Source organism: Vipera ursinii (assembly GCF_947247035.1).
Source record: "Vipera ursinii genome assembly, chromosome: 1".
Lineage (NCBI taxonomy): Eukaryota > Metazoa > Chordata > Lepidosauria > Squamata > Viperidae > Vipera > Vipera ursinii.
The window spans coordinates 302,607,299-302,625,454 of NC_139512.1; the positions used below are offsets into that span (position 1 = coordinate 302,607,299).

Genomic DNA, 18,156 nt, shown 5'->3' on the forward strand with positions numbered 1-18,156 from the left:
GGAGTGGGACAGATCTGAGGGTCTCTGGCAGAAGGAGGGTCTCTGGGCCAGGGCCAAGGCAGTGGGGGCCGTTCCCTCACTGTTTCCAGGATGGCTTTGCGGGCCGCATGAAACCACTTCGCGGGCCGGATCTGGCCCCCGGGCCTTGTGTTTGACATGTCTGCTCTAAGTTCTGAGGTGCTCAATACCGGCTTTTTCTTATATCTATGACTTGGATTAGATATGCCATATTAGTAGTCCTCATTTAATGACAGTAATTGGGACTAGAGTTTCCATTACTAAGTGATGCAGTTATAAACCATGACCATGCCACTTAGCAACAGAAATTCTGGCATTTTTTTTCCTTGCCATCATTAAACACTGTGGGTTGTTAAGTGAGAACATCACGTGGTTACCTTTCACAAACCTTTCTCTATAGCTTTGCTTGTAGAAAGCTGGCAAAGAAGATTGTAAATTGTGGTCATGTGATCACACAGAATGCTGAAATATTGTAATTGAAAGATTGCTTGAATCCCAATCACTTGATTGCAGGGATGTTGCAACCAATGTAAGTATGAGGACCAGTTATAACTGATGAACTACTTCATTAGTTTCATAGATCAGGGGTCCCCAACTCCGGTCCATGGACCAGTACCAGACCGCGGCATGCCAGCAACGGTCCACACAAACAAAGCCCTGTTCATGAATGCAGGTAACACACAAAACCACACACCCTCTGGTCTGCAAAAAACCCTTTCTTCACGGAATCGGTCCCTGGTGCCACTGGCATAGATGGTTAAATATATGTAGGGGATGCAGTAAGGTGGAGGATGAGACTAGAAAATGTGGTTTGCAGATGCAGGCTACATGCTACATGGTTTAGAACCTCATAAATTAGCAGTTGTAATATGTTAAAAAGCCATCGGTAAGATCTTCTGAGATAGCTGAAACCTTTTGATGTATATCAGTTGGCAGTCTTTCATATAATGGTGGCATAGTTTTCTTGTTCTAAAATTGCAGCTTTAAAATCTGTAATGGAGTATCCGGCATTAGCTTTGTCTTTGTTGATGGTATACCCCCAGCACTATCACAGGCCCCAAAACTTCACATATGAAAGAGGCATCTTCACAAGCACTTCCTCCTGATATAAGCCAGCATTGCAATTGCTAATTGTTCAGTACCACAAGGGGGCATGATGGTTCAGTGGTTAAAGATGCTGACCTTGTCATCTGGAAAGCTGAGAGCCTGGGTTTGAGACCCAAGCACTGCACGACAGGGTGAGCTTTTGTTACTGGCTGCTTCTGCCAATCTAGCAGTTTGAAAGCATACAAGTTTGAAAGCATGTGAGTAGATAAATATGTACCACTTTGATGTGAAAGTAACAGCACCTCAGAATATAGTCATGCTGGTCATATGACCACAGAAATATCTTTGGACAACGTTGACTCCCTTGGCTAAGAAATGGAGATGAGCAATGACCCCTAGAGTGGGACACGACTGGAAAGGGAAAACCTTTACCTTTCAGTACCCTGAGTTCGAATGGTCACTGAATGAATGGTTGTTAAATGTGGACCATCTATATAACTGCTCAGATGAATTATATCTTTAATAAAGAGACATGCAAGGTCAGTGCCAGTAGAAAACTAGTACAGATGATCCAAAACATTTGGTTTTGATATGCCAGGTTTGCAGCTAACTATCCCAGCTTGGGCATATGCTTTTGAGATGAGGTCATTGTTTTCCTTTAATGTCGCACATTCCAGGTTCTCCAGAATTGAATAAACATATTTGTTGGTGAGTGTGGAACAAGTGATATCATAAAAGGTAATGCTTGTGAAAAGTAAGATGGTGGTATGTTAGTTCAGCATTCTGTTAAAATGAAATGAAATTATATTAAAAATAAGATTCAGTGAAGGGAAAACAGAAAGCGAAGAAGTAAGAACAAAACCTGAATCAAATATTACTTAAGACAATCTGCTGAGCGCTTAATTGCTTACTTGTTATTCAAAATATAAAATTACTTTAAAAATCTTTATCACATCCTAATTTTGCTATTTATATTATTTTTAATATTTTAAAATACAAGACAATTTTGATTATGAATTGATGCTTCTGATCATTCCCTTGGATACTCAGCTACTCTGTAAACTTTACTGAGACCAGGCAAGATAAAAAAGTATTTGAATATTAATGCTACACTAATATGAAGGTAGCATTTTCTAGTTCAATCTTATGTAAAGGAGAGAAGATTGTTAGATTGTAACTTGTCAGTTTAGTATTTGTATTTATACACAGAATGTCAATTTTATAGAGCAGATATATTTTACAACTGGATGAACTCAAGAAAGATAACTGAATGAACAGTCTTCATTAAGAACTTATTTTTAAATCTGTCCATTTGCTTTAGTGGGAATCTATATAATTAATAATGAGAATAAAAGTATTTTTCTATTTTTTTTCTTAATTCAACATTTCTCTGACAGGCTTTATGGGAGCTGTAGACTATATGAAAAACTTGCTTCATATACTCTTACATTTCTGTATTATTCCCTGGATTAACTATATAAAAATGATTAATTGAAGCATCCTTGTACAAACATTGAAAAATTTGGCCCATGTTTGAATTTTCTACATCTTTGCTGCAGGAAATGGCATTGTAATATTAATGTAAAAGTGGGGGGACCACACTTGAATCTTAAAGTTTGTAGCACCTCTCTGTGCATTTAAAAATTCCATTAAAAAGGAAGGAGGCATCTCTTAAAATCAATGGATGTTTCAGTAATTGGCTGTGGTATATAGTTGAGGGTTACAATCCAGGGATAGACTTCTATTTCTGGAAGGACTTGGGGGAAAGAGAATTTTATCTCTGTATTCAGCTCCCTATCTGTCCGTAAAATGTGCCCTGGAAAGTCTTCAAACTTTCAGAAGCATATTTTTGAGGATTTACAAAATGGGAACAAGTTCCATTATCTAAACAAGCATGTATCCACACAATAAAGACATTTCCCTAAGAATCAAATTTAGTAATTAATTAATTTATAATTAATTTCATTTTTGCTATCGCTTCCAATCATGTTTAAAGGCAAATCAGATAGCTATAGAATTGTAGTAATTGAACCATTTTGTAGCTGGTAAGCTGACCAGTAGGTACGTGAAATTGTTTGACACAATTTTATAATTATTCATGAAATTACAACTTAGTTCTTTTTTTCTCCTAGTGAGAGTATTGACTTGATGTTCAAATACAAATTTTGGGAGAATTTATGAACAGTGGTGCAGCTTTCAATAAAAAGTAGTCTTTCTATACATTTTATGAGGCAGCTACTTCATTTTTTAAAAGCCTGATTCAGAGCAACATCTGTTCTTGCTATTATTTCTTGCTTTAATACAATTCCCTATAGAAATAAAATCAGTTAGTCTGAGGAAAATAAGAAAAAATATTGAGGATTATTTAGTTGCAAAGATTGAATGATAAGTTCATTCTTATCAAAACAAATTTAATTCATTGAAAATAGCAGTGGGATTTCTCTCAAGCATCACTATTGGTTGAACTGAATTTGTTCTTTATGTCAGTGGAAAAATTATATTCTCTATTCATTGATAGCCATTTCATTTTGCTCTGAACAGTTCAGAAAGCAATTAATCATGTTTCTCCTTTTTAGAATTAGTCCCTCCATGTGGTCCTTAAAGAGGTTAATAATTTCCTTGAAGAAACCAAGTTTTTTTTAAAAAAAGTTAGCAACAATGGATTACAACAGTGATGGCAAACCTTTTAGAGACCGAGTGCCCCAAAACTGCCTCGCCCCTGCCCTGCCCCTGCCTATCCTGCCCACAGGGCCACCCACCACCTCTATGGCCCACCACAGCAGATCGCCCAGGCGGCCCAGCAGCCTCAGCAGCCACACCCTCTGTCCACGCTCCACAGCATCAGCTGCCATGTACTTGGCTGCGCTGTTCTCCAGCATGATAGATGGATAATCCACGAATGGGTTAACTCTGTCTTCCTGCCCAATTAGACTAAGTCAGTCAAACTTGCCACACCTCTCCTGGGCCAGGACACCTCCCATTCACGACTTAGTCTGTGCCCAGAAAAGACGTAGCAAATTTGGCTCCCAGAATCCTGCTGAGTCTTCTCTTCAGAGTAATTTGAGCAGGTCGTACAGTTCCCCCCTCCCTTCGTAGATACTTCTCACCCCCTGCACTGGGATCAGTGCAGTATCTGGCTTCTCCTTCCCCTTTCCAGCTTCAAGCTCTGCCTGAGCTGCAGCCTTCCAAAAGCCTCAGGCTTTCATTTTTGGTGGCCGCCATTTTGAATGCCTGCTGTTTATTGTCAGTTCGGGAGGAGTTTTTCTCAGTTCAGCTGTCTTGTTTAAGATTGCCTGAAATTGCAGGAGCTCGTGAAAACATTCCCTTTTTTTCTAGCTGCAAGCTCTGACTAAGCTGCAGCCTCTTCTGACTCTCTGGCTTTCGTTTTCGCAGTGCGTTTATTGTGGCAGCCATTTTGAATTACGTTTTTGAATTTTGCAAGTCTGTGGGGAGGCTGTCCTCATCCATCTCATGCCTTGGAATGGCAATGGCACACTCTGGACATTCGCAGGGCTTTACACCACTATATTAAGCAGACAGCATCTTTTCACAAGTCGGAAGCCCTCTTCGTTTCCTTTCAACCCTCTACTATGGGGCGGAAGGTTTCTGCCTCCACTATAGGCAGGTAGATCAGGGCTTGTATTGCAGGGGCTTACCAATCTCATTCCTTGTCAGTTCCCAGGCATATCACTGCTCACTCCACTCGTAGTGCTGCAACTTCTGCGACTTGGGGGACACAGGTGTCCATTGAGGACATTTGTAGGGCGGCGACATGGTCCTCGCCTTCCCCTTTCATGAGGCAGCCGGAGAGCTCTGCAACAGGTGGTGCCACAGGGTGGGACACAGGCCCAGACTGATTCCCTCCAATAGGGACAGGGCAGCTTTGGTATGTCCCATTCGTGGATTCTCCATCTATCATGCTGGAGAAGGGGCATTGTCTTACCTGAATGCCTTTTCTCAGCACACACACACCCCTTAGTGTCCGTCAGGTCCTGTGTCGGGTATGGGAGCCAACACGTCGGACTGTCGTCATTTGCTTCACCTTTGTCGTGACTGGGAGTTGTCCTGGCCCAGGGGAGGCGTGGCAAGTTTGACTGACTTAGTCTAATTGGGCAGGAAGACAGAGTTAACCCATTTGTGGATTCTCCATCATCATGCTGAGAAAAGGCGTTCAGGTAAGATAACGTCCCCTCGGTGCAGCGCCTGGGGCAACTCTCCTCCAGGAGGGGCTGCTGATGAGGGGGCCACGGAAGTGGTGGGGCTGGGGCAACGGCATGCTTGCCCACACAGAGAGGGCTCTGAGTGCCGCCTCTGGCAAGCGTGTCATAGGTTCACCACCACTGGATTAGAATAACGATCCTCCAAACTATATAAACAGGCAAAAAACATGCACCAAAATATTTGAAAAAATTCACTAAAATGTTTTTATAAGAGAGAGAGAGAGAGATAATAGAAGTCAATCAGAATAAGAGATGGAAGGGACTGTGGAGATCTTATAGTCTAACCCCCTGCTCAAGCAGGAAACCCTACAATTTCAGATAAGTGACTGTCCAGTCCCTTCTTAAAAACCTCCAGTGATAAAGCACCCACAACTTCTGACGGTAAGCTGTTCCACTGGTTAACGTCTTCACTGTTAGGAAGTTTCTCCTTAATTCCAGGTTGCTTCTCTCCTTGATTAGTTTCCATCCTTTGTTTCTTGTCTTGCCTTCTTTGGAAAATAAGTTGATCTCCTTCTCTTTGTGGCAGTCACTCAAATACTGAAATTCTGCTATCATGGCCCCCTTAGTTCTTCTTTTCTTTAGACTAGCCATACCCAAATCCTGCAATGGTTCTTCATTGTTTTAGTCTCCAGGCCTTTAATTAGTTGCTCTTCTTTGCACTTTTTCCAAAGTCTGTGGTGACCAAAATTGGATGCAGTATTCCAGGTGTGGCTTTACTAACGCTTTTTAATGTACTAATACTTTACGGTACTAATACTTTACGTGTTTTGGATTCTATGCCTGTTTATACACCAAGGATTGTATTAGATTTTTCAGCTGCTGCTGCACAGTGCTATACTTAAATAGTTTGCAGTTTATGTATATATTTTGTATATGTACACACAACTTTTAATATCACATACATACATTGTATCTATACATTTTTTATAAATTGAGATCATATGATCAGTAATGTCAGCAAGACTGCTGGGGAGGAAGAAAATAAAAGTATAACAAAATAATATAATATACTTATTTCAGAATTTTAGGAAAGTATTTACTGAAAGAGGTAGTAGGGTACAAATTTTCATACAAAGGGTTATTTCAGATTTCAATTTATGAATTTTAAATTTCTAGCACAATAGGTTAATAAAAAATGAAGATGTGTTTTATTTATTTATGAAGTTTAAATCCCACCTTTATTTTTGTGCAAGGAGGCATACATAGTGTTCCCTCTCCTATTTTCTTCATAACGAAAGCCCTGTGAAGTGGATTGGGCTAAGAGAGTTGTTGGTTTATAGTCATCCAGCCGGCTTTTAAGTTAAATTACCTTGTCTGTAAAATTCATAAATACAAATAATCTAATGAATTTGAAAAGCCAGTAGTGTTGTGGTTAAGATACTGGACTAGAAAATTCTGAAGCATGAACGCTCATTGGTTCACTTTTAAACCAGTCATTTTCTCTGAATCTATCTTTCTTATTGTGTGTGCTGTGAAGAGAATTAAATGGGTAACGCTCTCTATATCACTCTGAACTATTAGAGGGAAGGCAAGATGTAATCTTAGTTAACTAAGAATGATTTGGAAAAGTAGAAAAAGGATGATTGCATCAAGGAAAGCAGAAGAGAATTTCTGCCGATTGAAAGTGTTGTTATGGTTTTCAATTTCATAAAAATAGTACAATTTTTACTTTTTTATTAATTATTCTATAGCTAGCTAGAAGTTGAGAGAGTGGAAAACTGATGTTTGCTCAAGTGAAGTAGAAAATGCAATTGCAAAGCTTAAAAATATTTGACTAGCATAGATAGTCCTTGCTCAATGACCCTAAATGGAACAAGCAACTCTGTTGTTAAGTGAAGTGGTTGCTAAGTGGGAAATCATCTGATCATGCTTGTGCTTTCTGGCTGGAAAGAGACAAGTCACTTTCACATCTTTAGCTTTTGCTTGCCTCCTAACCACTCCCCTGCCTGTTAAAATGCTCAGGTGCCTATTTACCGTCTTACACATATTGAAAGCAATGCAATCATGCTGCAGCCTGGAGCTTGGAGCTGTGGGCACATGCTACACAAAGAGTTTACTCTCTTGAAATCCTTTTCAATATTTCCATTCAGGCAGGGGGTCAGGCAAAAGAGAAATGGCTTACAGAAATTGCCTGTTTCCCCCATCGCAGAATGGAGAGACTGGAAACAAAGATATTTCAAGAGAGTAAACTCTTGCTCTTCTGAACATCAAGATAAATGTGATCCTGACAGCAGTAAAAAGAGTCTGGCAAAGGAGATATTGTCTACAGAAATCACATGCTTCTCCCTTGCAATTGGCCAGATGGAAGAGAAAGAGATTTCAAGAGACAGTTGTAAGCTGGCCCCACAGTCTTTGAGATCACTTTCAGTGTTTAGAAAAGCAACAGCTCACTTTCTTGCAAACCTTTTATCTCTAATCTCTGCTCCACAAGGAGGGGGAAAAACATAGGACAGTGCATACTGAATAATGACTGTAATGGTGATGACTTGACTGAGAGATACTGCAATGTTTGCAAATGGTTATAAATGGTCTGTAAAAGTATTTTTTCAGCACTGGCATGTCTTCAAACACTTGCTAAACATATGATCTGTAGATCATTGAGGGCCGCATCAGAATTGCGGTTGCCCTCGGGGGGGCGGGGATGTGTGGCCGGGGGGGGCGTGGCCTACTGGTTGGGTGTGGCTGAAGTGCATGTAGCCTACTGGGTAGGCATGGCCAGCTCTACATTGTTTGTGTCAAGTGTGCCTATGGGGGCCTGGGCAGGAGTGGGACAGATCTGTGGGTCTCTGGCAGAAGGAGATGGTACCAAGGCAAGTGCCAAGGCATGGTCCACTGGAGGAGCCTCACTGTTCCTCTCAAGCCATGCGGGGGTGCTGGATGGTGGTGCGGAGGTCAAATGCCCAGCCCAGCCCTCAAGCACCTGTGGCACTAAGCCCACTTCCCCAAGGCGGCGCCCAGCTTCTGTGCTTGCTCTCATTAGGTTGCTCATGATGGGTACGAGGGCAAAGTCAAGAGGGAGGCCCACTCCCTCTCCATGTGAGGAGACCTGGCTTTGTATCCAAAGCTTCCTTAGCAATAGGATGGGAGACACCCCCCCTAGGATAGGCCAGGAGGAGGGGGCGAGGAGATGGTGAAAGGGCAGTCACACATGCACGAGGGGGAGAAACAATGCCGGACTGCCAGCTGCCTCTTCCAGCCGTTCCTGCGGGTCTGACACACATACAAACATAGAAGGGGGAGAAACAACGCCAGACTGCCTGCTGCCTCTTCCAGCCATTCCTGTGGGTCTTACACACATACAAACGTATGAGGGGGGAAAACAATGCCGAACTGCCAGCTGTCTCTTCCAGACGTTCCCATGGGTCTGACACATATACAAACGTATGAGGGGGGGAAACAACACATACACACACGCACAAGGGGGGAAACAATGCCGGACCGCCGCCTCCCTAGCAGACCTCCCCTGTGGGATGTGCTGACAGGAAGCCAGGTGGCCCGATGAGCACAGAGGAGCCAGCGAAGGCGGTCCAGTGACGCCGCTGGGGCAAGGCGTCCCCGTGGCTCGCAGCACAAACAGGGTGAGGGATGAACCGGCGTGGTAGCTGTGGGGAGAGGAATCCTTGCGGGTCATGGTTCAGAGTGAAAGAAGGTGGTGCGGAGCTGCAGGAGGCAGTGGCTTGCTGGTAAAACCAACAGACTGTCACTTGGAGGTGCCGCGGACCTCCATTGATTTCCATGGGGACGCTTGGCAATTGGGGCTGATTGAAACTGCTGCAGGATGGCTTTGAGTGGCAGAGAGAGACACAGAGAGACGCAAACGTGTCTCCACAGGAGAGGCAGCAAGGGCAGGAGATGAGGCAGCGGTAGCTTGCTGGAAAATCAACGGACTTGGTCTCTCTCTCTCTCTCTCTTTCTCACAGAGAGAGAGAGAGAGAAAAAGAGAAAAGGGGGGAAAGAAGGAGGGGGTCTGGCAGCGTCCAAGACTCCATATGCTCTGACCGACCCACTCACCTTTCCTGCAGTCCTCCCGTCTCTTCCTCCTCTGCCGCCATGTGCAGTCTGAAGTTTTTTTTTTTCCATGAGAAGTTTGAATTGATTGGTTGAACTTTTTTAGTCCCACTTTTTTTTTCTGGACTGCAGATGGCGGCGGAGGAGGACTGGGAGCTGCAGGAGATGGCTGAATGAGCCACATGCGGCTCCGGAGCCGCGGGTTGCCGACCCGTGTTCTAGAAAATAGCTTGTGGCATTTGTGGTGTTGCTGATCATTTGTAAACTGGAATTTCACAGTAAAATTGGTCAAACTATGCAGATCTTTGGACATCTTTAATTTTAGGGGAAAAAATGACCTCTTATTTTTAATCTGATGTTAACAATGGATCTCATATTGTTTCATGTCTTTTATGAAATTGGTGGCTGAACAGGAACTAAACAATTATTAACTGATCTGAATTAAGCTTCCTGTTTTTGTAACCTCTAACAAGGTGTGACTTGTAAAAATGTGTTTTGTTGATTTCATCATGTAAAGGGCAGAAGAAAGATAAACCAAATACGTAAACTGTCAAAGTAAATAGTGTTTTAAGTATCTTGTAATAAGAGAACTAGACAGAAGGAAAACATTGATTATCATTACAGTGAAATCTCAATGTGATGGGAGTTGAGATTTAGAGGGGTGGGTGGGTTTTGCATCACAATATCTGAACCTACAAGAAATAACAAATTTGTTATTTAAATAAAGCATACAATGTTCCTATTTCACATAACAGAATTTGTCGCAAATAAAAAGGTAGGGTTACAGCTGCCGTCACCTTAATTGTTTGTTTTTGGAAGAAAAAGGAGATCTGATTACTTGTGGTATAGAATAAGATAGAATATGAAGAAAGCATACAATGTTTTAAGTTGTAGAGAACTTACATGTTGCTGTGCTAATGTTTCATAAAACCAGAAAACTTAATCTCAAGAAACAGTGAGACTTCAACCAAATGTGGATTTAGCAGGACTAATATGATGATTATTGTTGTCATTATTTACCTGTATTTTGAAAACAAAATGTGAAGCTAAAGGGTTTTAGAATCTTACAATCTGTGGGTATGATTTTAGGTAAATTGCAAAGAAAAAAAAAACAATTGCACTCTTGCACTGTTCATGTTCATATTCTGATATTTATTATCCACCTCCCAAACCCATCTTTTTATGAATGTGCATGTGATTTAGAATATTTGTTAAATGCTGAGCTGACTTAATAGTCAACTTTTGTTTTGTATATTATTGAATTTATGTAGATACCTTTTGAACAATGTGTTGTTAGTGGAACTGAAATTCCAACAAGTTAGCCAGATTGCTTTTCCACTGCTATTTTCCCCTAAAATTAAAAACATCAGTTTCCTGTCTATCCAGTGCAAATTTTTGTATGCAATTTTAAACTGATCTTTTAGAGAGCTGTTCAGGATTGTGAACAAGAGCACCCTCTCACTTTTTACCAGCAGCTAGTTTAATATTGTAATAAATAGTGGGAAATAACCTATTTATAGTTTGTAATTTGGAAAATTAGTGTTTCAAAATTTGTGTAATGATAGGAAGTTGCCTACTAAGGTGGAAAAATTCCTAACAAATGGTAGAATATTCTGGAATTGAGTCATATTTAATCAGAAAGGCAGTTGTATGCATCTGATTCATTAAGTAGTTTGTCATGGAATTGATGCATATTTTATAAGAGTAAGTTTGACATGTGTCGAATATATTTGAAAATGTATTGCAACCATAATTTTGGCTAGTAACACTTTTCAATAGAAGAGGTGCAGAATTTATAAAATGCCATTGTTTTTAAATAGTTAATATATCAAAACTAGTTCTTTGAGTCTGTTCAGAGATAGTTTGTTGAGAGTCAGTTCATTTCCAAAATAAATATTTTGGGTATTGGTATCACTGGCTGACATGCTAACCATCAGTTGGTGTATGACTTTTATTTCTTGATATGCATGAATTATTTCTCTGAGTACATAAATTATTGATTTTATTTAATGTGTAAAACAAATAATTAAAAATAAAAATAGAAAACCACCATTGGAAAGGCCAGAAGAAGTCAGCATTAAAACTGTTTACCAAATCCTTATTCCATTGTGTTTCAGAACCATGGTGCTATGGAGAGGAATTTATTTTGTACTTGCATTATTTTTGGGAAGTTTTTTTGGAAGCATCTTCATGCTTGGTCCCCTACTGCCACTGATGTCTATTTCCCCAGCTTGGTATCGCTGGATTACTGATCGTGTTGTGGCCACTTGGTTCACACTTCCAGTGGTAAGTTGCTGATGTCTATACTTTATAAACTCCTCCCCACCCCACGCCCATGTTCCAAAATAATATATTACATGTTTCAGGACAGATAATATGCTTTAAAGCTCAGTGTAAAATGTTTAGACAAGGCTAGCTTAATAGCTTTGGATTGGTGAGTTAATGGAGACTATGCTACATATATTGGTTGAACATTGGTTGCAGAATTACTTTTCCATCACCGTCATAACTATGAATGATCACTGTGTGAGGCAGAGTCAGTCCAGAATGAACAAAAGTCTCTGAAAGATCAAGGAGATGCAGGATGAATGTATTGTCCCCATCCTATTTCCACTAGAAGTTATCAACAAACACAAACAATGCTGTTTGGTCCCATTCAGAATTCAAACTAGACTCAAAGTGGTGTAGATGATTTTCCTTTTCAGTTCTCTGAAGCTACAGCACGGCCACTTTCTAAGCAAATTTCCTTAAAAAGGGAAATTGGGGCTGAAAATTGTCCAACATAATTCACCAGTAGCTTCTAGAGCTTTCTTTTTGGTGCCCCCCCCTCTCTTTCAAGAATAATTCCCCCCCACCAAGGGTCAATAACATATTGTCTCCCAGCAAGCCATGGTCATTGCTCTAAAAGACAGGAAGCCAAGTTAATAGTTCCAAGAAACCTGTCTACTTCATTAGAACTATCAGGATCAAATTTAGCCCAGATAACCAGGTTATGGAAATTTGATTAGCTGTTGAGGAACTTAGTGTCAAAGGACTTAATAATACTAGCTCTTAAGCTATGCGAAGCTTTGATTCAACTATTCCTTTAAACTGTGTGTTGATTCAATGCATCAGATTGCTTCCTTTGAATTATTCAATATTTCAGTGAACTTTTGTGCATGTATATTCTCACTTTTTATCTAATTGACTATTTGAATTGGCAATTTGTCTACTCCTAAGAAACAGAATATGAAATTTGCAAAATAGGGAAGCATTGCCCGTTTCTCTTCTGAATGGGTTTGTTGTTTTTAGCAAAGTATGTAATGATGTAGCCAGTACAAATGAAGAGGAGGTTTAGCTCACTCCTTTAATTGAAAATACCTAGAGCTTCCAGGTTCCAAAGTTATATATAAAACCTCTTTCCTCAAAAAGTATCTGCAGCAAATGTGATTGTGGAGGAGGGGTAAGAAGGAAAAATGGCTCTTCTGGCTTTCATTATTTTCTAAAAACACTGCCAACAAATGATTTCAGAAATTTGTTGCTTTATCAAGTGCCAAGTAAGATGAGCAAACTAAAATCTCAGGGGTTTATGCTGAAAACTTTTCCATGGTAAGTGAGGAAGGAGCCCATATAGACCATTCCCCTACAGGTTGAGGCTTCTGATGGGTAGAACTAAAAAGTGAAGATATCCAACAAAACGAGGTGGTGGTGTGGGTGTAGGTAAGGCTCTCAAAATGTTACTAAATCACATCTTCCAGTAGGAGTTGTAATTCAAATATAACAAAGAGAGCTGTTAGTCTTCCCCTTCTGGTTTTACACGTTTGGTAAGAAATATATTCCATTGGATTAAATTGTACTTTCTCCTGAAGAAGTTTACTTAGCTTCAGTGACTTAGCCATTTGCTGCAAAGAAACATTTGAAAGTCAACTGGAAGAAAGGAAGCACACCTACATTGGACAGTAAAAGAAAGTGGCTACTTCCTTGAAATAATTGATACCCAGAATTTACTAAGATGAGGATTAAAAAAGATCAACCGTTAGAAAAAAAATGTATTGTTCTATTTTGGAATGAAAAATACAATGATATTTGACTTGTTATACATTGTTCATAAAATCCTGAACTCCATTCATTTTATGTGTGTTGTCTTCTTTTATATAATGTGCATTATTTTGAGAAATTTGATAAAAGATAGGATTTCTGCTAACATTACTTCAGTGAGCCTCAGTGTCTTACTGCCCGTTAGCTTCATTAAATAGAATAGACAAAGAATCAACTCCACAGAAGGGCTGATGAAACTACTTTTATTGAGAGGGGCTATAATAATATAATAACAGAAGTCTAATTGTGCTATCCCTTCTCCCATTCTCTTTTTTTATTGAAAAGTTTTACAGTACATTTTATTTTTAACAAAACAAAACCCCTCCCAACCCCCTCCCCTCTTCCCAACTCTCCCCAACACCTCCCTCCCCCCCTCCCCGACTTCCCAGAGCTAAATACAAGGTATAAAAGTAGAAACAATCATAATCTCTCATTGTTTTGGTAAAAGATTTTGCCTTTGCAAAGGTTACCTTGCTTATTTTATACCCTGTTGGTTCCTCTCTTCAGTAGTTATTGCTCGAGCCCCTTGTCTGCTCGAGCAATAACTACTTAGTGTTAGTTCTGATGTGTTAGTATTAATAGTAATGAAGCTTTTTTAAAAATTTACTCAGTAGGTTTTAGTTTTACCCACACGCAAATCTTGTTTCCTCATTTTAAATGTTATCTTGATTGATCTAGATCAGGGGTGTCAAACTCAATTTCATTGAGGGCCTCATCAGCATTGCGGTTGCCCTCAAGGGGCCGGGTGGGTATGGCCTGGTTGGGCGTGGCCTACTGGGTGGGCGTGGCTAGAGTGCGTATGGCCTACTGGGTGGGCGTGGCCAGCTCTACATTGTTCGCATCAAGGGTGCCTATGGGGGCCTGGGCAGGAGTGGGACAGATCTGAGGGTCTCTGGCAGAAGGAGGGTCTCTGGGCCAGGGCCAAGGCAGTGGGGCCGTTCCCTCACTGTTTCCAGAATGGCTTCGCGGGCCACATGAAACCACTTAGCGGGCTGGATCTGGCCCCCGGGCCTTGTGTTTGACATGTCTGATCTAGATAATTATAATATTATTGCTATTTTATGTAAAAAAAAAAAAGCTTCGTGAAGTCACCAGGCAGATTTGTCAGTAGAAAGGTCTTAAGTATTCATATTAAGCATGATTATACAAGCTTTTTGAGCCATTTGGTAGAAATCCTGAGACCTTGAGTGCTAGTCCTGTCTCGGGCACAAAGCCAACTGGATGACCTTGGGTCAATCTCTTCACCTCTCAGCCTTAGGAAGGAGGCAATAGCAAACCACTTGTCAAAACCTTTGCCAAGAAAATTACAGGGATTTGTCTGAGCAGATATGATTGAATGGAATTTTTTTTTAAAAAAATGCAAGCATTAATCTAATAGTAAAACTTTTAATGTGTAACTTGAGATAGATCGATGTTTGTAAAGCCCGATTTTATATAAACACAGACTCTTTTTTCCCTAAGTGTAGGATTTATCTGTCTCCCTAAGTAATAATAGCATTTAGAAGACTCAACAATATGCCACTTTCTGTCATCTCAAAATGGATTCTAAATGTCTAATACTTCAAATGTACATTAGATACTTCTGAATTCCATTATATTTGTTTTTCTTGCTCTTGCCTAAAAGCCTGCAAAGTATTTTAGCGTATGTCCCACCCTTCAATGTCACTAGAGTCCTCATCCTGTGCATTCCTTAATCCAAGACTGAGGAAGTCTGATGTAGGAAAACGACAGAACTACAAAGTAATATCGTAGCCCCTGGAAGTTACAGCCAACCCAGCAGTGTGGCACAAAGCCCTGGGGATCTCAGCCACTCTAGCCATCTTGCACTCACAGTCTCTTGCCACCCAGTGTTTGTCACTGCAACTGACCTTCAATGTTCTTGCTCCCATTGCTGACGAGGTGTGCCTACCCTGGCACTTCATGATGCAGCTGCTGGCCACAAGGCCATCTTCTCCAAGTCTTGCAAGGAAACCACTGTGTGTGACCTTGGGAAGAAAACCTCGGGGAGCCAGCAGTTGCCTTATGAAAGACCATTCTGGTCAGATACGGTGTTAGGAGCTGCAGAGTACAGGAAGCCAAAATGGCACAGATGGAGGGGTGAGATACGTGTGAAGGGGGAGTTGTATTGCTCTTGTGGCTGCAAGTTCAGGGTACGCTGTCAAACAAATTTTGATCACATAACAATAGGGGCACTGCAATGACTGCAACTTTGTAGTTGCAAGTTCTTTTGTTCGGCATCACTATAATTTTGAATAGTTACCGAATAAATAGTTGTAAGTTGAGAATTACCTGTATGAAAATATGGTGGCAAACTGCCACATCATAGAACTATAACTTCCCAATTCTTTTCAAAAGGAAAGCAAGAGGAAAAGTTTTAGTTTTTCAATACTTCCCAAAGCCTCTTACTGAAGTCTGCAGAGTAGTGTGTCCCACAGCAGTCCTTGGTCTTTGGCTGCCCAGATGATGCCTACAAAGTACCATACTTTATGAATGTGCAGGGATCTGCCACAAGCACCAAGTTAGTACAGTGCAAAGAGATTCATGTGAAAAAGATGTTCATGATTTTATAATTAAATATGTCTATTTTGAAACAGCATGTCTGTTTTCTGGGTGGTTTTTTTTTTACAACATAACTAAAGCTTCTTTCAGACCATGTGGTGATTCAGTAAGACACTGTTTCAGTGTTTAGCAAGTAAGGATTGCCCCACAGTTCTCCCAACATTTTCTTTCATCCTCTGTGGTTGAACAATATGCCAACCCTCAAATTAAGCTAAGTTTCCACTGGAGTTTGAAGAAATACTGAAAATTATTGATTTACTCCTTTAGAGTATAACTCCTGTATATATCAACAACCCTCTAAATAGAGGTTAAAAAATTAACTTCTCCCACATTTCAGTCTACAAGTATTTTGTGTACTTATTGTTCCTTTCCTTTATAGCCTAGAGCAGGATTAGGCAACCTTTTTTGGCTACTGGAGACCTTTAGAATTTTAAAAACATCTGTGGGTACTCTAACAAAATGGTTGCCTTGGGAACAAATCCAGTTATAAAACACATATACCAAAGGCAAATTCGTCTCTGTGATTCTCTGTATCCCAGTTTAACTTTCTTTTTCGCTGGGTTCATTGACATTTGCTTAGTCTTCTAAAATGTCTTCTGGAGGCTTCTGGGAGGCCTATGTTATAAAACTCAACCTTGAAATGGTTTACAAAAATTATAAAACATCCAAAAATTAAAGCAAAATACAACAACAACAAAAAATAATAAAATAAAATGAATTCATTATATAAACTTACTTTTAAATTTATATGAAACTACAGGAAGAATTTCAGGAACCCATTTGAATATTTTTTAACAAATAAAAATAAAATCAGATGGAGTCCTGTAAATACTGGGGAGACATCTGTAGATATTGTATTCCCTGTTACATAAAAATCAAGATCAGAATTGGGTAATACTTTTTTATTTTGTTAGATTTTATCTCATCCTCTTTTTATGAACAACTCAAGGTGATGAGCATACCTAATACTCCTTCCTCTTATTTTCCCTATAATAATCCTGAGGTGAATTAGGCTGATAGTGACTGTCCAGTCACTCAGCTGGTTTTTCATGCCTAAAACAGAACTCAAATTCACAATCCTCTGAATTAAGAGTAACACTTTATTCAAGTCACTTGTCTCCCCTGATGTAGAATTTGTACATAAAACTTTTGAAGTAAAAGTACTGGCCAAAGAACTTGCTGATGTATTGGACTCACCTTGCATAGCCATGTAGTTGCTATTATATTCATTTATGCAGCTACACTGTTGTGAAATGTTTCTCTAATTCTTCAGGTAAATTATAATTTTTCAAAGAAAAAAAGATACTGTACGTGTTGAGGTAAGCATAGACTAGTCTAAAATTTTAGTGCAGTGTAATGGTTTGTTTTTTTATTTGATCAGTGTTAATATTTGCTCTGAGATATTTAGCCCATTTGCAGGATTGTCAAATAATATTTTTGTTTTTTACCTAGGCCCTGCTGGAGATAGTGTTTGGGTCAAAAGTAGTCATAACAGGTGATGGATTCATCCCCGGAGAAAGAAGTGTCATAATCATGAATCATCGAACACGAATGGATTGGATGTTTTTATGGAGTTGCTTGCTGAGATATAGCTACCTTCGACTTGAAAAAATCTGCCTCAAATCTAGTCTCAAAGGCATTCCGGGATTTGGTAGGTTATTGATTGATTTCCTAAATAATATTCTAAAATATATTATTTTAGATCTTCCATTTTGTTAACATAAAATTATTTTTTGAATATATTTTCATGATAGAAAGCCCTGAGAGCTTTCTGGAGCCACTTGGAGAGAAAAGTGCCAGAATAATAAAAGTGTTTAACATTATATCCTTCTTTCCATTTTACCAATGCAAATATAGATCTTGCTTCAAATACGTGTTTAAAAAAATTCTCTCTTCATATTTATTTTTAGTCTTTTGTATAACAGCCATACTGGATTAGATCATTCAAGTCTTCTATCCTATCCTGCTTTCTAGAGTGTCCAACCGGATACCTTTGACAAACCCACAATGAGGAGATTGGGTTATTGGCTAGGTTTATTTTGGATCTTTTCTATTTTTATGTTTTAACTATACCAAGAAAACAATTTCTTTCCTTTTCACAATTCCAAATTCTGCTGTTAGTAGCTACATTATTGGTTGGAATTTATGTGTGACAGTATAGAAATTGTACAGTGTGAGACTTAAGTGTGAATCAGTTTAGTATTTACTGAAGAATAAGTCCTGGACC

The 18,156-nt window shown here is 39.7% G+C and overlaps 1 protein-coding gene across 8 annotated transcripts in view; it reads left to right on the forward strand.

Annotated features, from left to right (window-relative positions):
• The window catches only part of LCLAT1 (lysocardiolipin acyltransferase 1), a 77,089-nt gene that overhangs the window by 19,022 nt on the left and 39,911 nt on the right, over positions 1-18,156 (forward strand). For 6 of the 8 annotated variants that reach the window (XM_083348265.1, XM_083348266.1, XM_083348271.1 and 3 more), the window contains 2 exons: positions 11,411-11,579; positions 17,382-17,580. In XM_083348265.1, coding sequence (XP_083204391.1) covers positions 11,415-11,579; positions 17,382-17,580 — 364 coding nt within the window. In that variant the 5' untranslated portion in view covers positions 11,411-11,414. Of the gene's footprint in view, positions 1-1,060; positions 1,257-1,742; positions 1,804-11,410; positions 11,580-17,381; positions 17,581-18,156 lie in introns of those variants that run through there. The other 2 variants (XM_083348267.1, XM_083348272.1) reach the window with 2 other exon arrangements.